Raw genomic sequence first — 26,264 nt, forward strand, 5'->3', positions numbered from 1 at the left:
TTTTAAATTATATTTAAAAATTATTAAACTTATTAAGGAATCTAACACATCAAGTTTTGATTAATTTGAAGTTCACTTTTCTAGTAAAAAAAATAGAAAATAATTATTCTATATAGAAAAGAGACAATAAATCATTCTAAACTAAGACATTAAATTTGTTTAATTTGGAATTCATTTTCCTAATAAAAAAATTTGTAAAAATATTATATATATATATATATATATATATATATATATATATATATATATATAAAAGAAACAAACCCAAACATCTAAAATAAATTGTGGGATGTGACTAACTAATTTTATTAGTTCCATGACTTTTTAGTATTAATTAGATGGGTTTTTTAGTTTAAAATTAATAAAATTTATGTATCAAGTACAATTGGATTTGAAGTTTATTCTTAATATAAAATTTTAAATCAGTTAAAAAAATTAAAAAGTATATATAATTTTAAGGAATATCATATTTTAAGATTTTCGATATCCATATTAAATCGTGAAGAGAGTAAGGAAAATGATATTATGTTCAATTTTATTTATTTTTTTATACTTTTAAAAAAAAATTCTACATTTTCCTTTTGTTTTTAAAGACTAGTAAAAAAAAATTTTATTTTTATTTTTTTAAATTATTCTCTATTTTACTTTGTTTTTAAAAACTATTTCCAAAAAACAATAGTCAAATAGTCTTAAAAAATTTTTAAAATAGTTTTTTATTTGTAAAAATGAAAAACTGTTTTTCAATCATATGATCAATCCGGCTCCTATATTATTGAATTTAGGAATTCCAAACTTATTATATATTAATGGTTGAAGTAAAGTGGGTAGAAGATCAATGCGTCTTGCATTTTTTTTTTAAATTATAACCATCTAAATATTGTACACAAAAACAAAGTTATAATGCGCTAGCTTGTTGATCCTTCATGGAAAACACTTCACATGCTAACCCATATCCATTGGGATGCAAGAATAAAACGGTGACATGTTCAAGGGAAAATTGGCATGAAATACATCATTGGCTTGCTACCTAAAAATATAAGCTTAAAGGTCAATTGGCATGCATGATACACACTGATGAAACTCTCAATATTTGTAATCAAATCAGTGCATTCCAATGCTATCAATTGTTACTACAATTGGGCCAATTCATCATTCTTGAAAACAGATTGTACCCAGTATAGACTAAGTAATCTAACCTTTTCCCTTTGGGGTATGTCAATCATCTGTGCTTCCTATAGACAGCATGTATATTGTCAACCTAGTTTCGGTATTTACAATTCCTTGGAACTCTGGAGTGATGAATGGGAGACAACCCTTACTAGATGGTGGCATGGGAAGTAGATGTTTGAGCTATGTTGACTGCACCGGGCTTAATATCTCTGCTTCTCATGTAAGTCAGGAACTGCCCAGGTAGCTCTTCTAATAGAGCTTGGACTACGGAAGTTTGCCCACCTGCTTCAAGATTTAAGATAAGAAATTACTCTTTAAGGAAAACCACTTTCAAATTGATTTGCCAAGAAAAAGTACATCTTTCTTGTCTATGGGATATAAAAGGGAAATAAATATTTCAAATTTATAGACCCAGGATTCAAGAGAGAAGAAAATAGAATGGTATGTACAAAAACAAGTTATATGCAAACTGCTCAAACTCTGGACTTTCCGACCTATTCAAGGACGTCTATTAGCCTCTAACAGGATGATGTGAGATTGGAGTTTGAGCTGAAAACTCAAGTTTTTCAACACCTATGCTGGACAAGCTAATGAAAAATATGTACTCACCACGCACTTCCCTCATGGGAACAAACTGTACAATATCTCGAGTTGCTACACGTCCTGTAGAACTCTCTAACCGACAACCGTTATCAGCATCAAGGATCTGCCAAAAAATAAGAATCAGAACACATTCAAACATTGTTGAGACATGAAACCCATAGTACCCATTAAAGCATTAAGTACTGAAATGCCACAAAAGCATAAATTAACTGAAGTATTGAATGCTAAATTATGAAAACAAGGGTACACCTCCATTTGTTTAAAATCTGCTCCTCCCACTCCAACTATCAGAATTGATAAGGGCAAATCAGATGCCCTGACCAAAGCATCTTTTGTTTCTTGGAGATCTGTAAGTACTCCATCCTAAAAAGATGATAAATGATTTGAGTCCCCAAAAAAAATAAGAAAAGAAAAAGGAAAAAAGAATACAAAGATAAATGCAACTTTGAAGTTAGATTTTCTCTACAAAGAAGTAGAATAAAATAAAAATAAATGCAATTAGAAGTCATTCTTCTCTCTACCGTTATGATAAGCAAAACAAAATATTTGCGGCTGTTATAGGAGAGGGACTGGCTAGCGATTTCAGCTGCATTGTTGATCACTTGTCCAAATAAAGTCGGTCCTGCTAGAGCAACATGGTTCAGTGCACTTGCATAGGCAGCCATGATCCCTTGGACCCCTTCAACCTGTGAAATAATAGAAATTTAATAGTGTTCTAATGGCCTATTATGAGGTCCTTCATAGATCAGAACATAGTCCAGGCAGGAGGCATCAATAGGCAATCCAGTACAACGAGCACTATGCTACAACTACAGTGTAGCTCATCTAAAACAATATTTGGGATGCTACAATCATAACAACTACGAACAATTCAAACAAACATGTGTCTTTGCTTGATAGGTTACACTATTTCTCTCTTTTTTTCCCCTGCCCTGTTGGAACAAGCATCATTAGTAAATGCAATGAAGCACTAGATGATTTTGAGCATATCAAGACAGCTCTTCCATAGACTAGTTAAACTCTCTCATTTCACCAAAGAATATAGAGGGTTATTTTTAATTGAAGAGCAAACATAACAAACCAAAGAGGCAAACTCCGCAAAAAAAAAAAAAATGTTGTTTATTCTAGGGTTTTAAGTGTTAGTTTTATGGGCAAATACAACTAAAAATGTTTTGTCTACACATGACATGACATGGAATTCAGTCCAAAACACAAAAATCAAAATCTAATTGCAAATAATCAGAACAATATAATCCATTTTAAAGGATCTTAGTTGTAGACATTTCAATTGATATCCATTTTTTCTGTCTTTAATAATGAAGTCAAGTCTTCAATAGAACAGATTATTTTCATTGAGTTAACAAAATTTACTAATACTAAAATCTAGCAAAAAGAGTAAGGTGATGAATATGGAGTTAAATCCATTTCCTTGAATTAACAAGAATTTGCACTTTCACAACTTGGAAGAAAATCAAGGTTTTCATTATGATAAATTGCAGAGACAAATGTAATATATCTTCTTTATTGGTAGTTGTGTAGAAGACAAATTGGAAAAACCCTGAGTCTTCTTACCTCAACGCCCCTTGCACTTCCATTCAAGTTAAAACAATGTGATACGGTACCATCAATTGTCCTTCCCCCAAATCCCCACGCAGGAAAGCGCCTATCAGAATCATAAAATTGTATGACCTCTCCGACCTCCATTATAGCCTGAAAGGAATTCAGTCAAGAAATTATATTACCCACTACATGAATAAGATTGATTTATTTTGTGAGCTAACATTCAAGCTATAAACATGGAATTTAGTGTACAAGATTGATTTATTTTGTGAGAGGCTTATGCTAAGCCAATGTTAGGTTAAACCCCTCCTCCCAAACATCCTTCTTTTGGCTTGCACATGGGATCTGTAAATAGGGGAAATACAGATGCTGCATGGTTTCAACTCACCACCTCATGATAACCAAGTTGATGCTATGTTAAGCTACCAAGTTGTCCCAAAAATTTAAGCTATTAGATAATGGTGGATCAACAATGTATACAAGGCTGGTGTTAGGCTAAAACCCTAACGAAGTTAAGTTGGTCATAAAATCTACCACACTCCTCAATCATATCCATAGGTTGGTATCAAAAAACCAAATAATCTTTTTCCATCAATAGATCTCCCCCAGTAAACCACTGGATAGTGGGAACACAATTTAAATGAGCATCTTCAATTGAGCACTAATGGTAGATGGGAAGCCTTACCTGTTGGTAAGCATTGAACCTGCCAGAAGGATCAATGTAGTGCAAAGAATCTGGAGTTCGAGGATTTCCATTTGAAGCTGGACAAAATAAAATGGCCGCTCATGAAACAGAAAAATTACAAAAAAGCAAAAAGATAGCAATCCTGCAAAGCTGAAGAGTATTTACCAGTAAAATCAACAGCAACCATAAAATTAAATTCAAATCCACTAGAAACATAATCAATAAAACTGTATAGCTGCTTCTCACAAAATTGATCAACAAATAGCTGGCCCTTCAAAACCTATACATTAATAGTTATAAGAGATGTAGGGGTTAAAAATCATCAACTAATGCAATATGTGGTTCCTTTTCCAAGTATCAAACAAATACCTTCTCATGACCATGCTGAGCAGAAGCGGGTAGGATGAAACTGGCACCAGTTTTTTGTTTATGAAGTTTTTCCAGGTCTGCCACTGATTTCTGAAGTTTACTGATAAAGGAATTTTCAAAGTTGACATATCTCAGGAAACAAAGGATGATGACATAAAATTTGGTAAACCAAAGGATAAAAAACTGAAAGGATGATAATAAAAAACTAATAAGAGAAATAGATTCATTAACTACCCGATCAGCACATGATTCCCACTAGTATTGAAATCAAAGCACTCGATAACTAATGGGTTATCCTGCAAAGCAAATGAGAAACAGAAAGTTTAGTAACCTGTAGGCTGGGGTAGTCCCACCAAGACATCGAATTGGTTCCAAAAAATGTGGATTTGACACCCACTATCTTAGTAAAGAAATATGAAATAACCAAAGCACTCAATGGTTCCTTAAGTAATGTAGTAAACAATAACACAATTTTTGTGAACTGAAAGACACTGTACTCAGGTAGCTCACAAATTACTTGTATCTCTTTTCTTCCAGAGTAATCACAAATATCTACATTTAGTTTTACCATAGACCACCATCTAACTAGAATTGTAAGAAGGTGAAAAACTTGCCTTGCTAACAAATTGCTGCATTGTTAGACATAAAGGCCTCCAGATTGGATTCAAGTTGTTATCAACCACTTCTGTCTTGCAAATTGGAACAGAACCTCCATTTTCAACAATCCTAGATATTCTTAAAAAAGGGTCCTAATAAAGAAAAAAAAAGATGTGAAAAATTTAAGACCCAAACACAAATCAATACACCAATAAGTAACAAAATGCTCTAAGTCAGGGTTCTAAGTACATACACTTTTAGAGAACAAGTCCTTGTTGTCCAAGTGTGAACAATGGAATATAACCTCAATAGCATTCCTTGAAGCAACTGTTTCCTCTGCATGGACAGTGAGTTTCCCTAGGTTTTTCAAACCCCTGTTCCCATTTCTGTTATGAAGATCTAGGGTTAAGCTCTGGCCTTGTTTAGTCACTATCTGCCATGAGTTAAGCAAAACACATACAATGAAGTGTAAGTTCAATAATAACCACATATTTGTAATGAATAATGTCCCATAGACTTCCTAATACATATGACTACATTTTTGCATGTCTTGCCATGTGTTACACAATCACTACTGCACAAGCTTTAAAATCAGACAACACTACAACTGTATAAAGAAAAGTGCTCTTTCTAGAGATGGACGGCTACTTTCAAAAGCCATTTTTATGCAGAAAATTGAAAATTTTCACTTGAAACATCATAGAAACAGCCAAATAGCTTTTCTGCTACTCAAAAAACCTCACAGGAACATTGCATAATATACTGGCTATGTAATTTCTAATAAACTTTATTGCTATTGTGAACACAGGAAACATGCAGGATTGTGCAGCATCATTAAGTTTGTGACAAACCAAGGCAAGTTACCTCTGACAGAACACAACTGCCTTCTCCAAGGAATTCTTGATCATTCAACTTCAGTGTCTGCAAGGTCACAAAGTAATAAAGTTGAACTCTGAAATTCACCTTCTGAAAGACTTTGAAGTATAAATCTGAATGTAAAAGTTTAACCCTAAACTTATTCATGGAAAAGAAACAATGATTTCAATCTTGAAAATTGGTAACCATATATATATATATATATACAAACTGCCAAAAATTAAATAATTTGCTTAAAGCACATGAATAAAATCTCTTCCTTAAATGTGCCAAAAATAAATAATTTACCTAAAGCACATGAATAAAATATCTTCCTTAAGATGTTCTTTGAAAAATTCTTCTACAAACTTATGATGTATGGCTACAAGCCTATGTTTCTCAGATGAAATATTAAATAAATTAGATTTATTTTGAGAAGTATATCATGAATTATCATTTGACTCTCGGAACTCACTATTTAAATTTTGTAATCAAAGGTCATAATTTAGGCTGAAAAAATAAAAATATAGAAGGGACAAAAAGCATTTTCCTTCGTGAAGGCAATGCACAAAATAAATATGGCCAATGCAAATTGTTCAGGAACATTACACCTAGGCACATTGCAAATAGAGAGGGAATAAAAATGTTGTCCTCATAAGGACTTGCATATTAAGGATGAATTTTCATGGTAAGATATTTAGATTGCACTACTTTCGTTTGCATTGGAATATGAAGAAATTAAAAACAGTATCAATTTCTGAAAATTTTGAGACCCGCCAAAATAGCCTAGTTGATCAAGGCGAACACTAGGAAGTGTGGTCCTAGTAAGCGGCACATGGTCCTAGGTTCAAATCCTGCCACTGATGATACCCTGAATTTACCCGGTACTGGTTATTGCGAGGCAATCAACACCCGAGGTTTGGGTCCCCATGGAGAGTCCTAAAGGCTTGGCCATGGAAGATTCCTCAGTAATCCAAAAAAAAAAAAAATACTGAAAATTTTGAGAAATCTCGACTTGTTGAGAATATTTGAGGTGAATATTAATCATATCATAGATCTAAAAAGATGAAGATCTGCTACATTTTCTTACAATGCTGAAACCATGAATAAACGAGGAAAGTGTAAAACCAAGTGAAATTTAAAAGAGCGGATCAACTTAAATGTCATGTGAGAAATTTGAATCATGAGCTACTAGCATTCTTTTTATTTCACCAATCCTAATAATAAATTTGTGGCTATCTAACTTCCAGGTTTGCACGCATATAAGTAAAAGAAAATTGTTTTTTCATATGCCCCACCACCAATCAGATTAATCATCAAGATAAAGTGGGAGGCTAGGCAACAAAAGCAAGTGCTTAGGTTTTTCACTGTTATTGAATGCTTAGCATTCTCAAATATTTGCATATATATTAAATTAAAACAGAAAATTGTTGTACTTTGATAAATTGATTGATATTTTAGAACGTGAAAAAAACCATTTGCCATCCTCAAAAAGAGTATGAAGTAGAGAGACCTAACCACCTTATCATTTATTTTTCATTAGAAACTCTAAAATCAATGTCCAGAACTCCCTTTTTCCCTAGTTGACCCAAAATGAACATCCAAAACATAGAAAACAGAAACATGTTGTATTAAGGAATTTGTAGTGATATGATCACCATGGTATATCTAAATGAATCCATTTATTTATGCAAATCTTAATCTCCACAAAATTTTGTTATTTGTCCATCAAATTATTGACAGGCAGATATTGAACAAATCCCATCAAAAGTACAGTTTATTGAAGTCAGATTAATATTATAGAGGAACTAAGAAGCAGATGTCAAATTACCTTCACAGGTAAATTGTAATATTTTGTATCAACATCATACACATGAAATCTGGAAACACAAATGAGAAAACACATGATTGAACCGATTACGCTAAAGAGAGGTCTAGTAGTGAACAGAATAAATCTACATAATGCAGAAATGTACACTGATATATAGCATGCTTACATCAATGGCTGAACAATCTCAAAATGATAGGCAACAGTAATTTTTTCAATCCAAGCTGGATCTAAGCTGTTCATTATTACTTCTGTGCGCCCAAGTTCCTCAAGTGTTCCATCTCTTTTCTTAGTATATGCTACCACCATAGGATCGCTCTGCAATACAAGGGGGAAAAGGAACTTTTTCAGTTTAAACCATAACATGACAAGCCTCAGCACCATATACGAGAACATGTCATAGAAATATTTACCATACAGAGTCTACTAAAATTAAAAGCATTGCCAGCACTTTGATAGAACAAGTCCAGGTATCACAGATCAACTCTACATAATATGCAAGGGGCATGCCACTCCAACAGTAAAAAATTTTGACACATGAAATAAGTGAAAGATAATGTAGGCATATAAATGCCTTACGAAGAGCAGTAGGTTTTGAGTCTTTGACTTGTTTCTTTAGACCACTGCTGCTACTTATTTGGTTATATTGTCATACAAATGCCTAACACTCATATTACAGCTTTATGCTGAGATACAAAATATCAAAAATTGTGTATGCAAGAACACTTACATGGTAGGATAAATTAAATTTTAAGGTAGATAGATGGTATGTGGTTCAGCACGTTATGTACATACACATTACCCATGATCCTTCCAATCTTAGGATTAGTTCCCATGAATGGTGGGATTCATAATTCATGGTAAAAACTTTATTATATAGTGCAAGTACCAAATAGGAAATAAATTAATCAGAGTCTAGGGGATATTTTGATCGAGTTTGTAGGGTTCTCAAATTCTAGCCCAGGCAACGAGGCCATATTTCAGAGGGAGTGGCAGGAGAAGGGGAAGTCCCTCTTCTGTAATGAATGTTATGCTATTGCTCTTGATAACAATTCATCACAGTCAAGTAACAAATAGGACTATAGAACAAATCATAAAGTGTTTCGTTAGTTCCTGATGAAAATTCATCTTATATTTGCTTAAATACAGATTTTCTGAATGGATTTTCAGCCAGAAAGCTTGCTTTTTGAAATAATGCTTTTTGTTTATTGGAATTTTATTTTTTTTTGAAAGGAAATTTTTATAGAGACCACTTCTCTTCCTATAGATTTCCTCCTCATGCAGTATATACTATGCATAATGTGTTATAAATCACATGCACTCCAGCACTAATGAAGCCCAGATTTTTCCCCACCATCACCTACAGCTACATGTTTTTGGTTGCATTCTTTTCTAGGTTTCCCTGTAGCAAGATTTCTTGTCCTTTTATTCTACATAATTACTCTCTTAGTATTTTTAATAAGTTTTCACACACAATGGGACACCCAGGTAAGAATTCCATATCCACGTGGACAAATGAACAGCAAGAAGCAAGAAATAGTAGCCGAAGTCTTTCAAAGCATTCAAAAATAAAGAGGAAAAACAAAAATCGAACTACCACAAACAAACTGACATTTAATACAACAAAGGAAGGTAGGCCCAATAAGACAACAAAAGAATATTGCACTATGAAAACACATGTGAAAATACATGCCTTAGAGATGATGTCACGATCACGTAAATTGGAACCAGATAAAGATAGCTGCAGAAATCAATGAAAAGATATTAGTATAATTTGAGGAACAAAATCAAACAGCCAGACAATAAAGAGGAATCGACACATTCTGAACAACAGACCCATCCATGTTTCTAGAATCACTACTGCCTATGGTTAAAGTTAAATGTTGAATCTTCCATTTTCAGGTGGTCTTCTTACTCTTGGAGGTGGGTACATTTCTAACCTTTATTTTGAAAAGAGATGGATCCAAGGTCTGCAAAATATATCTCCCTTGGGGATCATAGAATGCAAAGATCACCTGCCCATTCTAAAAGGGCATTTCAGATATTGAATTATACTGAGTATGAAGGGGAAAACCTCTCTTCTTTAAAATATTACGTTGCAACATCTTGTTTTTAGTGTTCAACCTGATTTTCACAGCATTAACACTGAACATTTGAGAAAATGGTCAACCTCATATTCAGACACTCAGGGACCATCAGAGCAGGTGATAAATGGATGATCAGTATGGAAATGCAATTTTCTGGCCAGTTCTTCCCTGATTTGAAAGTGCTTAAAGTGAACAAAACCTAGTACAACTTCAGACAATGCCCACAGAATATAACAGATAAGTATCTAGTGGTCCAGGATATGAACAGAAGCCACAAAAAAAATACACTTTTTCACCTATGATTCCTTAGATAATCAAACATCAAGTCATTATCACATTTGCACACATTTAGATGAAAATAAAAAGTTTGTCGATGCTCAAAAGTCAAATACACATCTAGAATAGGGGAATCTTTCCATATTTCTAAAAGGGGAGCAACTTTCTGAGCAGTCTTTTAGTGAGGATGAGATGGAAAATTAGAATGTCATGCAATGGCGGGCAGAAGTACAATATTAAAATATCAGGCAACAGGCAAAAATTGCACCGATTTGAGAGATATCCAAAAAGATGAATTTTCTTGGCACAACCAACCAACAACCCTTTGTAGATAACCAAATTTATCAGTTTATATTCACCATTCTTTTAGTATTTTTAAATCTAATAATATTACCATACCCTATAGAGAATGTATGCTTCTGCATCAGCAATCCCAAATACAACTCAAAAATTGCCCTGCAGACCTCATACACTTCAATTATCAAGCTCCACTCATGGACATCAAAACAGTGGGATACAAATGTTACCATCCAGGAAGCATTAAAAAGAAACCTCACTCTCCAGTATACAACAAAAAAAAAACATAATTTTCATAATTCTTCGTGAAATTGATCTCAGAAAATTATGGATTATTTCATGAGAGATATTCTTCACAGAATATTTTAAAAGCTCTGTTTTCACTTGAGAAAACATTTGCAATTACAATTATAAAAATAACGATGAAGATTTTTTTGGCCAATTCCTAATGATAATAGTAATAACAATTTCCAGGGCAAATCGGTTGATCGTGTCCTCGTATTGACATTGCAATCCATTTTGGTTGCCATTGCCAAGAAATAGGAATAGAAGATTTCAATTGACAACGATTTCCTTACTCCACTTTCTCAGCAACCAAACACAACATTAGGGATTCGTATATGTAATGAAAAGAAAAGTTTTAAAAATAATACGAGGAAAAGAAAAGAAGCAAAGATAATGCACAGCGAAAATTTGCAAAATGGAATAAAACAACCCAGAAAATAGAATAAAATCGCAAAAGTTAGTGTTCGACCCAATGTGTGGCTGAAAAAAAAAACATTCAAAATCGAAAAGAAAATGAGAAATAGCGTTTGGTTAGAGGAAAAAACAACAAAGTGTACGGCGGCACCACCTCGAGCTGCGTGAATAGTGGTTGAATGCCTCGAGCTCGAAAGAAGTGGTCAACAGCATCGTTGTGGGCAACGTCGCTGGTGGGCATGGGAGGTAGACTGGGCCCCGTCAGCCCCACTCCTACAGCCTGTTTCCCTCCTCTCACATCTGAAAAACACCCTCCCATCTTTCTCTCTAAAACAACCCTGGGATTTCTTCTCTCTCTAGGATTTCAACTCCTACGATTACTCTTATACGTGTAACAGAAGGCAAAGACAGTTCATTCGCATGCATAAATGACATTTGCATGTATATATATATATATATATATAATGCCCAGTTCCTTTCTCTCTGGTTCTCCAGAATGTTCAACGAGAATTACGCGGGGAAAAGGGGGAACTTTCAGGAATCAGTATGAGGAAAATTCAATTATGTTTGTTCTTCTTGATTTTTATAAGGAATAAAAGAGAAGGCTCCGTTAGACATGGGGCTGAAGAATTCTATGGTCAACCGTCAGCTAGGCTCAGCCGAGACGTTGGCAGCTTTGCCACTGTTTTAGTTTTTTTCGCCGCCTGCATGTTTGAATCCGCTAGGGGTTTTTGACTAGAATACGAAAGTTTTAAAAAATAATACCTAAACTATCCTTGTAGAAAAATAATTTCAAACCTATGTAGTTTTTGCCATATAAGAATAATGAGGAATTTAAAAAATAAATAAATAAATAAAAATTATCTATTTAAAAGACAATTTATATTATTTTTAAAAATTATATAAAAAAAATTCATATTTCTAATATACAGTTTTTAAAAGATGTACAGGTTAAAATTGTCCCTTTAAAAAATGATTTTTTGAAATAATAAGGGAAAATCGTGTCTTAAAGAAACGATTTTCTTAAAAAAAATAAAAAGTGAGAAGGAGACGAAGTCTGAAGAAAGTGATAGCTGATGAAGCAAAATATGTAATTGGACAGAACCTGGTGGTGGATGGAGGATTCCCGTGCTTGTGAGAATCGAGTTGTTCCTGTTGCACAAAGACTTCTTATTAGGTTGTGATTTCTCACTTCTTTTTTCCCTTTTTTTTTTTATTTTTTTTATTTTTTATTTTTTTTACATTTCCTTTTAAGAAATCTTCTCTTTTTAGGATCTATAGAAGGGAATTTTAGAAATCTTATCTTGAAAAGATGATTTTTTTTATATAATTTTTTAAAAATGATATAAATCGTATTTTAAAGAGATAATTTAATATATATATTTTTTTTTTCTTTTTTATTTGATAAAAACTATAATATATTTGAAATTATTTTTTTATTATGATAATTTAATAATTATTTTTTAAAACTACCGTACTCTTATCAAAAATCTTAAATCCTTAACCAATAATCCCTATGAACCTTTTACCATTATTTGAATATTTGCATAGGAAGGACATAAGAGATAGGAGAATTTTTTAAAAATTTTAAAAAATACAAAACATAAAGAATATTTAAATAAATTTTAAAAAGTATAGTTTAAAAAAATAAATAAGCCTTTTTAATATAAAAATTATTAGTATTCTTATTTTTTATTTGAAAATATATGCAAACTAGACCTAAAGTCATATTAATTTCCAAGTCCTCTGCTAAGTCTTTTAATTTCATTTCCACAGTTTCTTCATCTTCCTGATCATCACCATGAAATGATGCAAGAAGAATCTGACAAAGAACCTGTTTGGCGGGATAGAAAATTAACCAAGATTCGGAAGAAAATTGCACTGCTGATGTCAAGAAGCTTATATCATACTACAAATATCACGGACCTGGACTATTTTATGGTCTCCATGTTAGTCTCTTTGCCGTTATTCACGGGCCCTCTCTTTTTCTTTATTTTTTATTTTTTCAAAATTATTTTAAAATATTTTATCGTTTATATAATTAATATATAAGAGCATGCCGTTGGTAACATCCATAACTAATTTTTAAGAATTGTTTACGTTGTTTTGAATGTCCTAACAATATTCTACCTAAACATTTTTATGGTCTCCGTCAACTTTGGACAACCAACCAACCAACCTACCTTCCCGCGCTTTGGATTCTAATTCTTGCTTCCATCTATCTATTAGCAAATGAAAGATAAAATATAGAATCAAATAGCCTAAGACATCTTTGGGATGATGAAATGGCGGGAAATAAAAATGAACATTTATTTTCATTCATATATTATTTTTAATAAAAATAAATTTGATGATTCTAATTTTTGGAATGTAAGGTAAGAATAATTATTTGTTTTTATTTTAATATTTTATAACAATGAGAGCGTGACACGTTATCTAAATAATTTTTTTATTTATTTTAAAATAATATCTTTTAAGAGTTTTGTTTTTTTTACTAAATAATAAGATTAAGGTAGTATTTGTTGTTTTAACTTAATTCTAAATAAAACTTAAAACTAAATAATGTTTGATAGTATTAAATATTAAGTTATTTGGGTTTTTTAATATCTTATTTTTATTAAATATTAAAAATAAAAACTAATATGTTACTATTAGCATATTTGATTTTTTCTATTGAATCAAAAAATTTTAGAAATAAGTAATAAGTTAACAAAAAAGGGAAAAAAAATAAACAATTTGAAATCCAAAAGCAAATTGGTCTTAAGGTAAAGTCAAAAAAAGCTAATGTTTTACTTTTTGCATTAAAAAAAGTCAAATACTTTGAGTTTTAAGAATAGGTAATAAGTGAAACAAAAAGGTGGTGTTTATTTATTTATTTTACTTAATTTTAAATAGAATTTTAATACTTAATAAGGTTAAATATTAAATTGTTTGTTTTTTTTTCTATTAAACATTAATTAGAAGTAAAAAAAAATTAACATATTACTTTTTTCTATTAGCAAAAACCATAATAAGTCATGAAAAAAAACAATTTAAAATTTGAAAGTAAATTACTTTCAATAAAAAACTGAATAAACGAACACCCTCATTTAAAAACAAATTACTTGAAAATAATTTCCTTTCAGGAATAAGTTAAACAACACTTAAAAATGCTAATATTTATTCAATAAATAAAAATTAGCAATAAAAAATCATGTCAACTGAATGGAAATAAAATAGTAAAATAATAATTTTAATATGTCTATTTTCATTTTTAACCTTATTATAAGAAAATGAATGACATGTCATTCATTTTCTAATAATAACTTTCCATGATATAAAAAGTTTCAGCTTTTAGCTTGAGTTAAGAGTTTTCAGTCAAGTAGTTTTTTTAAAGAAAGATTCTCAATCTAATCTCATATTGAAAATATTTGTTAAAACAGAATGTCCCTACAACATTAAATTCAACTTTATTGTTTTTTTATTTTTTATTTTAAAACCGTATTTGGTAACTATAATTTTGGTTTCAAATTTAAAACCATAATTACCAACTATGGTTTTTAAAACCACAATTAATAACTGTGGTTTTAAATTTAAAACTAAAACCACTGTCACCAATTGTCATTTTATACACTCCAAATAAAAAATAAGAATAAAAAAATTATGTAAATGGACATATGATGAGAAATATTAGATTGACAAATATTATTTAATGTCTATTTTCATCATTTTTTTCTTCAAAAATACTACTTTTGACATTAAACTTTGAAATAATGCACTAGCAAGTAGAGTAATAATGGTGTCCACCGTGAATGTGATAATTATCGGGAATGGTTACTCATCTTAAGAATTTTTAGAGGACAATTTTACCCTTAAATCTACTTTTTCTATTATCTATAAATAATTTTGACATTCCCAATAATATGGGGCACACATGATGATAAGTAAAGTGATCAATAATGTAACATCGTGTCTCAAAAAATTGTTTCACTTTTGAACAATAATCAATAGAATAAAGTTTTTTATTTTTTTATTTTATATATAGAAGTTAAAATAAAGATAATTTTAGTATTTACTTAAATGAACTTTGAAACAATTTTAAGTCCAATTAAGTGTTAGAATTTTCATAAAAATAATCTAATAACTGTTCATTGTTAATTTAGTTTATTATTTGGTATTAATTATAAATTGTTTTATATTATCACATCAATATGGTATATTTAATAAATTTATCATTTTCTTTACTCCTTTAGCAAGGTGGGGTTGAATATATATATAAGAAATTAAATTATTTGAAATACACTCTTAACACTCATAATTAAACTAAAAAAGATTAAGATTTTTTTGAGAATTTGGTAAAAAAAAAACATAATTTTCAATATCTCAAAAATAAAAACCACATCTTAGTGTTATTATGTCATCTTATATATGTAACATACAATTAAAAAATTTATTAACCTAATAAATAAATATTCAATCGAATAACTCACAACTATTCATTGAGTAATATAGGCACATGAAAAAATTAAATAAAAATAAATTAAATTATATTGTAATGTTAGTGTATTCGTATTGTATTGATATTAAAACATCATTATCACTATATTAACATTATTTACCCAACACATTGAAATTATTTAATAATTTTTGTATATAAAAAAATAAAAATAAAAACCACGAGTTTCATGAATTCAAATTAGTATTTCATTTTGTTTTAGAAGTGATTTATAATATAAATATGTTATGAAATATGGTATCATAATGCAAAACTATCATTTTTATATAAAAAAATGTTTATAATTTTCCTAATTATGTTTTATTGTAATTTATTATAATATAAGTGTATTTATATTATAATATATTTTTATCATACCTATATTTTATAATAAAAGTAATAACCTTATAGATAACTTTTTATACCTCATTAATATTTAACATATCATATATATTAACATCATCCACACATGTATTGAGGAAAAAAAAAAAGACGAAAAAATTATATATGAAAATTAAGAAAAAAATACTATGCAAAGGAAAAAAAATATAAAAAAATCATATAAATTTTTTAAAATTATTTTATTATAAAAACAAAAAATGAGTAAACATTCTTCATCATTATTTATTCTTTTTAGATAATTCGAATAAAAAAATAAATAATCTATCTTCGTCGAATTTAATACAAAAACATAATTTATCAATTTAAAATTAAAAAAATATATATGAAAAAATTCATCATTTTTATTATATAATTATGAAACTTGCTTTTTTCTTAATAAAATAAAATTTAAAAATGCAAAAAAATATATTAAATGTTATTTTTAGAAATATTTTTTTAAATAATAAATTATACTATCATTATTGTAAGGATTAAACCCAAAATTTTGATTTAAAATTCAAATGTCAATAATTATAATAAATGTGAAACCTATGCGCTATAAATGTCCCGACAAAAAGTAAAGTGCTTTAAATACTTTAAATTTTAAAAGTATTTAATTGAACGACATTTTTAGTATTTAAACCTATTATTGTCCTTCCTAGGAGTTATAAAAAGAGACCAGCCTTTTTAATAATTTTTTTATTTAACCTATCCTATCAGGTAATTCTCAAAAAATTGCGTTTGTTGTGAGTCGTAATTGACTTTTCTCTCAAATTAGGCGGCATTGGCTAGTTTGACTCCATTAATATTTTGATGTGAATCTTCATGACTAGCTCAAATAAGAAAAAAAAAAAAATCCAACACCTACCTACACGTAAAGACTAAAGAAAAAAAAAACACGTAAAAGAAATTAAAAAATTTAAATTAAAAAATTATTTTTATATAATATTTTATTTTTTTATATTAAAATTAAAAATACAATTTCGTAAGTTATAAAATAATTTTTTAATTTAAAAAATACATTTAATAAAAAAAATATTTTTGAATAATTTTTTCTAAAAACAGTTTATTTATTTTTATAAAATATCTTGAGTAATAATAAAAAAAATAACAAAGAATATATTCCTTCTTTGGTTGTCTTCCTAAACAAGGGATCTATGGATTTATCGAAAGATGAAGACAAAATATGGCATTATTAAATTTGAAATTGACATGTAAGGAATCAAATAAAGTCTCTTCCTTTGTTACCCCTTGTTTCTAAATGTTGATGGAGAATGGGAGTTGTAACTTTCCGCCATGAAAAAGTTCAACTTCTGTGGGTGCTTTTAGTTTCAAGGATGCTTTAGGAGATAAAGAAATAATGGTGTCAAAGCGATGAATAAGACCCTCACGTTACTTCCTTTGAACACAAATATGTTAAATTTGTGAGAAATTACATATCACGTGTAATTCACGTTTGTCTCCTATCACATGGCAATGACTTGTAAATGAGTCTATTAATATAATCCAACATGACCATGACTACCCATATAGCAAATTACATGATATTTCGATGAAATTTCATGTGTTGACTGTTCCAATATGATAAATAAAGGGAAATTCTTGTTGTTCCAGAAGTTTTTATTATTAACGTTTTTCGTATTAATCCAATATTAATATGGTTGGTCTTAATATTCTTCCACACAAGATTCTATATATAACAAAATGTACGTGCGTTGACATGTCCAATACGATAAGTCGAGGAAAATTCTCATTTCTTCAATATTTTCAACTTTTTTTCATTGATTTAATGGTGATATTTTAATATACTATATTAGTGTTATTTTTCTTTTAAAAAATTAAATATTTGAAAAAATGGATTTAAAAGACCAAAGATACAAATAATTTGATTTTATAAATGCATAAGAATATATCAAGATCAAATGATAATGATGGATAAAAAAACTCAATTAAGAATTTTTGTGCCAATTCAAGATCACCATAACTAATCCATACATGATTTCTTATCTTCGCCGCATTGATGCAAATTGGAGACCGGGCATAGAAAATGAATGAGAAACTGAAAGCAAACTGCATGGGCAATGCATGGGTCAAAGTCAAACCTCGTACTTGTACGCGAACGTGTCTATAGAAAATTAAGAAATTCTGTAGACGCGGGCTTGCAGAAAATTCATTGCTTAATTAGTATTTTCTTGTTTTCTTTTGTCCTTTTTGTGTGTTTTTTTTCTCTCCCATGAATAGTCCATGGAATTGAGAAAATACGAGACAACTGCATCGAAGACTTCCACCATTTCATGGTTAAGGGATAATGGACGATTGATTGTTCATCAATAATGATATCCACATGAAATTCTGAATATAAAATTAATATTATAATTAAAAAACTTAAATACATATATTGTTACGAAAGAATGAGAATAAACAATATATTACAAAACACGGATAAAGGAAAAGAAAATCCATTATATAAAAAAATTGATACAAAAGAGGAGAAATGCAAGTGAATACTACATGTTTAATCCTTTCACTACCTTTATAAACCCCCTCCAAAAAATCTCATAATTTTAGTTTTACCATATGTATCATACCATAAACTTTTTTGATTGAATAATATATATATAATCACCACCTAAGATTTTATACAAGTTTCTTTATAGATGATTATGATCGTCGGTGGAGTTTGTTCTCTTTTGATTTTTTGTAATGATGTTAATCTTCAATTATTTTGGTAAGTGAATCAATAATTTTATCATATTTTTATCTTTTAACAATGTTACATATGACTGATATGACAAAGTTTGACATGATTTACTAGCATAACTCGAACTTAACATGTTTTTCATGAATTTGAATAGAGTATAATCATGTTCGAGTCATATTCATACATTGACTTATATATATCATTTAATAAATAAATTATTTTTTGGTCAATCTACATAACATGACTTTGAAAAAAAATAATCGTAACAATTATCTTAATTATAATCATAACCTATCGAACTTATATTTGATTCATTTAAAATTTAATTTTGAATAAATTAATCAATTGAACCATAAATATGTTAGGTTGAAAGATTAATTGTATTAACTCAAATTAGACCCAACCCGACTTAAATTATCAAATGAGTTACACAACATCTTAAAGATGTGTTACATGTTTACCAATTAAGTCATGTTTGGTTGATTCTTTTAACCCAATTACATGTATTAATTGCTATTTTACACTCTAACTTACACCACCTTTTTATTTTTATTTAATATTAATTAATTCTCCTTTGGCTTCCAGTTTTTAGTTAAGAATAATTTTTTTTTCCAGTTTTATACCGTTAAAAGGGTAGCCATTAACGGCAGTCAGAAAACTAAGCCCATAAGTTTATTTTTTCTAATTTATTGATTTAATAAAATAGATAAATTAGAAAAACAAGAGAAGACAAAGTCAGTGCCAACTGGAGGAGTAATTTTAAACATGAACGTGTTTAACTATGATCAAATAATTAAAATGAATAAAGAAACATATATATTAAATTATTTAATTTTTATATAGAAAATGAAATATATGTCAAATGAAATTATTGAAGCATATAAATATAATTTATTATTTTCCTTTGTTTTTTTTTTTTTTTTCTTGTCTTTCTCTTGCATTTTTGCCTTAAATTTTTTAGAAGCCAAACACAAGGAAAAGAAAATTTTAATAAGAAAAAAAAACCCTAATTCTTGATAAGTAAATTTAGATGAAAAAATTACAAAAAAAGAAAAAAGAAAATCAAATAAATACAAATAAATGTTTTTTTTAAATTCAATAATCACTTATCAGATGTGGTGTGATAATATTATTTTTAAGTTTGAAGACGAGTCATTAAAAAGATGGTGACAAAACATCATTAAAAGTTTAATCCATCTTTATAGACATTAATTAGTTTTTCGAAGAGATAATAAAACATCGATCTAAGAATTAATATCAAAATCAAGTTCATGAGTTTAAATATGACTGCGTGAGCAAGGGAGAAGAGTATTTTTTTTATTTTAAGTTAAAAAGTCGATGGTTCCTTGTTCAATTTGAAAGCTTTCATGATATTTAAGTGTTGAATTTGAATTAGTACAAAAACCCTTAGCCCTTAAAACAAGAAACTATGACTGCTCAACCTATGAAGGCCTGAAGTCTATCCATTTCGTGAAACAAATAAAAGTCAAATCTTAACTATTGAATATATACATATGAAGCAAAAGAGACTTCACCTATGGTCTTTGTTAACTAGGATAGCCATCCTACCTACCAATAATATGTATATATCTTTCTGAAGTGGCAATCCATAGACTAATGGGTACAGCTAGGATGACTCGATTTTATTGGATGTTATTAAAAGTTGCGTCCACGTAATATATCCACTGATATAATTATACATAAAAAGGGGTATCAAATCATGTCGTGTATTATATTTTAATCTTATTATTATTTTATCCAAAGTCTAATGGCATCATTTATTTATAACTTAACGTCTTATATTTGTGTTCTCATCTAAAAATTTAATTTTACTATATCTTTTCAATAGGTCCGGTCAAAACTTCAATAGATACTTGTCCAATTGGATTGCAAAATCTGAATTAGTTTTATTATACTTCACTTGAGATGTCGGGATAGACCTCTTCATTGGGCTCACGAGAGAAATTTTTTTTATATGATGAATGACGAATTTACCATTATTATATATATTTAACCCTTTTATATTTGAAAGTTTTGTTTCCAAGGAGGAGATTTTTTATTTTTTTTTAACCTTCATCATTATGCTCTTTGTTCCTTTAATTAATGGATTATCGAGTGTTAATGTACTCTGTGAACGTAGGGATCATAATGATTGTCAACCTGTGTCAAAATTTTTATATTTTTATGAAATTTCTACCCATGTGTTTTTCTTAAAATGATATCTTCTTAATTCTTATTATAGTATCATATTTTACATCAAAGGCCCGGAGATAAGGAGAAGTCATGACACCATGTAGTATGTGTTCAACATTACTTATGTTGTAAATATTTTCATTTTTCAAGATCAAAATGGCAGACAGATTATATTTGAATATCTTTCATTTTAAAAAACATTGAAAAAAAAATTAGAATTTCATAAAATAACTCATTTTACATGCTGGCCCAAACATTTTGTCAGCGTATATGAACATGTAGAACCATTTCAAATGGAAGAAACAAGATGCAGATACATGGTGAGAGAGAAACTAAGCTTAGTATGAATACTGTAAGGTCCAGAGAGAGACATTAGCATCTCCTGTATTTGGGTATTGAAAAATTCGTGTTGGAGAAGACAGAAGAGAGCGCCTTTGCAGGGATACTCACCTGCACCAGAACCTGTTTGGGTTGGGCTGCATTTCCTCACAGTAATGGTTGGAAAATTGGACCACTCTCTCCTTTGATCCATGTAGCAAAAGAGCAAGGCCTGATTCATAAGAAAATTAAATGAGGGCTCTAATTTTCTAAATCATGATTTCTAGGAATAGTCTTAGCATTATTAAATTTTATTAAACATGGAACATATTTTTATTTTATTTTATTTTTTTGGCCAAAATAAGGATTTTTATAAGGGGCAGCATTATTATTACTGCTATATGACGCTAATTTTAAAGCCATAACCAACATTATTCAGATTACCCAAATGCAAATAAAAAGCACTTTTAGGGTCATAAACAATTCTGGGCTTTCAAGAAGCTAATTCAAACATTGCTACAATGTTTTAGCCCCTCCTTGATCCCATCAAACATAGCTTCTGTGTGATGAAAAAAAAAAACAGGCACAAATGGGAGTTCAAAGCCATGGATGTGATGAGAGAGTACTGACTTGGAGAGCACTCATCTTGGGGTGGGCTTTACTATCTGTGAAACTCATGAGGGGCTCCATGATTTGTAATTTGGCATTTAGCTTCCAAACTCAAAGAGAACTACCGGCAACCAAATTACGCACTTCATCCTTTTAATGATGGCAGATAACATGTTGGGTCTGGGCATATGGGCCGGGGAAACCACAGGAACAAGTTTAAGCCAGGATTACCCACTCCATTCAGCCTAGGCTTCACCAAAACATTCTCTTTGACTCTGAAGTTTGTCAATTAATTCTGTGCCCAGACAATGAGTGCGTAAAATAATGCTCAACACCTTTAAATACTGTCTAAATTTCAGTTACACTAAGGGCCAACATATTGAACAAGGGGATGAAGGATGCAACCTCAGGTCAAGGACGGAATGATGATGGACCTGCAAATGAATAGAGAGAAGAAACCGGGACATTCCCGGGTTCAGGCCTGGCCTTCTGGTAGTGGTGTATCTGATCATATTTTAATGGAGCATCAGAAGCATAGGTTGAGTATATCCTCTCCAGGGCATCAGCCTCTCTCATTCGCATCCGATCGGTCTCACCCAAGTAGGGCTCTGCCCTGCCACTAAGAAAATAAGATCCCGCCCTGACTTCCTCTCTTCTTGGTGGTGGTGGATATGTATCCACAGGTACACTAGAATAAGTGCTATAATATGGATCTCTTGGGTAAGCAGAAGCAGTAGTTACAGTTGCAGCAGGGATTGAAGATGGCAATTCGCGTCTTGCACCAAGATGTGAAGTAAGATACTCTCCTTCATTTATAAAAGTAGTGTGACGAGGAAGAGGTTCTCCATGCACAGAAGCAGCGTTCTTTAAAAGGTGCCCTCTTTCAACTGCAGCAGCAGCAGGATTTGCAGTTGCAGAAAATAAAATAAAATCACAAAAGTTAGGGTTTGACCCAATGTGTGGCTGAAAAAAAAAAACATTCAATATCGAAAAGAAAAGGAAAATTAGGGTTTGGCTACAGAAAAAAACAACGAAGTGTACGGGAGGCACCACCTCGACCTGCGTGAATAGTTGATGAAGGCGTCGAGCTCGAAAGAAATGGTCAACGGCATCGTTGAGTGTAGCGTCGCTGATGGGCATGGGAGACATGCTGGGCCCCGTCAGGCCCACTCCTGCAGCCTGTTTCCCTCCTCTCACATCTGAAAAACACCCTCCCATCTTTCTCTCTAAAACAACCCTGGGATTTCTTCTCTCTCTAGAATTTCATCTCCTTTGATTACTCTATCTGTGTAACAGAAGGCAAAGACAGTTCATTCGCATGCATAAATGATATTTGCATGTGTATATATACTTACTTTTCTGTTTGGTTCTCGAGAATGTTCAAGGAGAATTTTGGAGAAAAAAGAGGGAAACTTGCAGGAATCAGGATCATGAGAATCTGTTTTTCCTATTTCAAAAAGCAGAAAAATTCAGTTTTGCTGCATCTAACAATAATTTATAAAATCAACTAGGTGTTTGGCCATCTAACAATAGTGTATAAAATATTTGAGTGCAACAAGGCCTCCATTTGGATATGAAAGAAAATATTATAAAATTAAGTCTGCAAATAATTTATAGGAAAATGAATAATGAGAACCCAACGGCAAAAAGAAGAATCTTAATTTGGGTGGGATGCAAAATTACCCAAAAAAAAAAATAAACAGAGAGAGGGAGGGGGGGTGGGGTGGGGTGAAGAGTTAATATTTAGAAGAACTGATGTTTCTTATTTAAAATTTATTGCGTTGATTTTTATTTTTTTTTAATTTCCAAGTCTTCTGCCAAGTCTTTTAATTTCATTTCCACAGTTTCTTCGTCTTCCTGATCGTCACCATGAAATGATGCAAGAAGAATCTAACGGAGAACCTGTTTGGTGGGATAGAAAATTAATGAAAATTCGGAAGAAAATTGAACTGCAGGTGTCAAGAAGCTTATATCATACTACAAACATCATGATTGGACCAACTCGTAGTCATATCAAATACTAGACAAGTCCCCAACAGACCTGGACTATTTTATGGTCTCCATGTTAGTCTCTTTGCCGTTATTCACGGGCTTTTATTTTGTACATAATCTATGGACAATAGATTCAAATTTAGCATTATAGTATGCTCCAAACTTTGTTAAAAAATTTTAAATTATTAAACTTCGTTAACGTTGGTATATATGTCCTTACCTAAACCATTTTATGGTCTACGGAGTTGTTAATGTTGCTATATATGTCCTAACAATATTCTACCTACACCATTTTATGGTCTCCTTCAACCAACCCACCTTTCCGCCCTTTGTTTTTAAATGGTGACGGACATTGGAAGTCGTAACTTTCGGTCATATGAAAAGTTCCAACTTTTAGTTTGAGATAATGCATGAGAAAGTAACGTCCACGTTACTTCCATTGATACAAAACTATTAAATTTGTGAGAAATTGCACACGACTTAAAGTAATTGACTATTTGTCTCCAATCACATGATAAGGAAAGAAAGAGAGAGAGAAAAAATAAAATAAAAAAATATTTAAAATTAATCAATTATTTTTATATATCACTCGTTTCATTTATATAATTTTTTATTTAAAAAATAAATAATTTAAAAATATATAAATTTCTTACTAACTTTTATTTGGAATGGTTTTCTCTTTTTACTTTTTTTTTTTTTTAGTTTTAGTTGAAAGCAAGCATAAAATTAATATTATAAAAATTTTATTAAGGATGAACAAATTTTTTTTATAAGTCAAATTAAAGTGCGTTTAATAGTGGTTCTAAAAAACATTTATAATATTTTTAATATTTGAAAATTTTTATCTTTTAAAATATTAAAAATGTTAAAAATATTTTTTATAATTACTGTCAAACATACTTTAAATACAAGATTAGCTCTATAAATTAGCATAAATTTAGAACTTTTATAAAAAACAATATTTTTCCATCTATTTATTTAACTCTTTTTAATTTGTAAGTGTTTTTTTTTTTAAAAAAAAAAAATTGGCTAAATAGACGTGTTCGATATTGATCTTAAAATGAGTTTTAAACTTCTCATATACAATCAAGATTAATATAGATTATAAAAACTAGTAACCCCTTACTATGTAACTATTTCAACAAATATATCTTATTTTAGATTTCCAAACCCCAAGGCTCTGTTTGGGTTTTGAGAAACTTGGAATGTTTTCAACCTATTTTTTAAGTTTTTAATTTTTTTTAAATAAAATTTCTATGTAGTGTTTTATTTCATATTTATCCAAAGGTTTGAAATATCGACAATCACGATTATATTGATACTTAAATTTTACAAATATATCAAAAATATCAGTGGATATTTTAACAAAAATATTGATGGGATGAAAATTATTAAAAATTCATGAAAATACTTTAAAAAAATTTCAAAAAATGATAAAATATATAAGAATACACGTATTAAAGTTATTTTGTAACTGTAATTGATATAAACATGATCAAATATAATATTAATCAATTGTTTTAAGAAAAAATTACTTAAATTCCTTTAATATATTTGTATTCATTTATTTTAAAAATTAAAAACTACTTTTATTAAAATATATTTTATTACATTTTAAATAAAAATTAAATCGATTTACATAAAGTATTTTATTTAAGATTTAATTTCTAAAATTTTGTTACAAATTTGTGGTGACAATTTTTTGCTGACAATTTTTTGCTATTAATATTAATTTATTTAAATCATTAAAGTTATTAAAAATATATTAATAATGTATTTTATCAAATTAATTTTAATTTATAAAACATTAGAACTTTATTATTATTATTATTATTATTTGATATTTTAGCCATTTTTGAATAAATTAATATTTTTAATATTTTAAAATAAAAACGTTTAAAATTAAATAAAATTAGAAGGGAAAATATAAAAAATTTAAAGTGAAGTGATAATAATTTTTTAAAATGGGATTAATGAGATAAATATGAAAAATGATTAAAAATAAAAAAGATGGTATAAAATAAAAGGGTGATATAAATTTAAAATAAAAGATAATTTTTTTAAAAAAAAATTAAAAACATGGATATTTTTTTCCCAAATTTCTCCAATTATTGATGATCAATTATGACCAATGCCTATAAACGATTTTTCATCGAGATTTTGACTATTTTTCCCAAATTTTCAAACCTTGTTTAAAAATTTTCTCCAATTACTGATGATCAACCACGGCCTATAACCGTTGATATTTGGATGATTTTTCCCAAATTTTCAAACCTTGTTTATCCCAATATTTTTTTAAAACATCTCGAATTATTATATTACAAATCTTAAATCTTATGATTTTTTATCTCTACAATTAATGTAAGAATTTTTCACATAAAAGTTTTTGTGTCATGTGTGTGTTCTATTTATTCATTGATTATCCCTAATATCTTCAAGTTATAATTTTGATTAAGTTTTTTAACTCTCATATTGTAATATTTAAAAATCACTTGTTTATCCTCTCGGTGTTATCATAACTGACAAGTTTTTAAAACTAAATGTACAATTTGTTAAAACCATTATTTTTT

General features: G+C 29.5%; 2 protein-coding genes across 3 annotated transcripts; both read right to left on the bottom strand.

The window, feature by feature from the left end:
- Positions 1 to 1,065: 1,065 nt before the first annotated feature.
- LOC100263993 (protein BONZAI 3) lies at positions 1,066 to 11,539 on the bottom strand. 2 transcript variants are annotated; one of them, XM_019224765.2, is made up of 16 exons: positions 11,181 to 11,539; positions 9,361 to 9,408; positions 7,837 to 7,985; positions 7,671 to 7,719; positions 5,849 to 5,905; positions 5,238 to 5,417; positions 5,002 to 5,136; positions 4,622 to 4,683; positions 4,388 to 4,487; positions 4,184 to 4,298; positions 4,019 to 4,095; positions 3,346 to 3,483; positions 2,295 to 2,459; positions 2,023 to 2,136; positions 1,780 to 1,876; positions 1,066 to 1,455 (listed from the first exon to the last, which is right to left on the bottom strand). In XM_019224765.2, exons 1-16 carry the CDS (start codon positions 11,343 to 11,345, stop codon positions 1,319 to 1,321), a joined length of 1,788 nt encoding a protein of 595 aa, XP_019080310.1. In that variant the 5' UTR covers positions 11,346 to 11,539; the 3' UTR covers positions 1,066 to 1,318. The 2 variants fall into 2 exon arrangements, with proteins under 2 accessions (XP_019080310.1, XP_019080311.1); XM_019224766.2 differs by having other exon boundaries at positions 1,066 to 1,452; positions 11,181 to 11,538.
- Positions 11,540 to 22,074: 10,535 nt separating this feature from the next.
- On the bottom strand, positions 22,075 to 23,166 carry LOC132255107 (uncharacterized). The gene is made up of 2 exons (XM_059742817.1): positions 23,058 to 23,166; positions 22,075 to 22,987 (listed from the first exon to the last, which is right to left on the bottom strand). Exon 2 carries the CDS (start codon positions 22,918 to 22,920, stop codon positions 22,114 to 22,116), a length of 807 nt encoding a protein of 268 aa, XP_059598800.1. The 5' UTR covers positions 22,921 to 22,987; positions 23,058 to 23,166; the 3' UTR covers positions 22,075 to 22,113.
- Positions 23,167 to 26,264: the final 3,098 nt, after the last annotated feature.

This window comes from Vitis vinifera, chromosome 14, assembly GCF_030704535.1.
Source record: "Vitis vinifera cultivar Pinot Noir 40024 chromosome 14, ASM3070453v1".
Lineage (NCBI taxonomy): Eukaryota > Viridiplantae > Streptophyta > Magnoliopsida > Vitales > Vitaceae > Vitis > Vitis vinifera.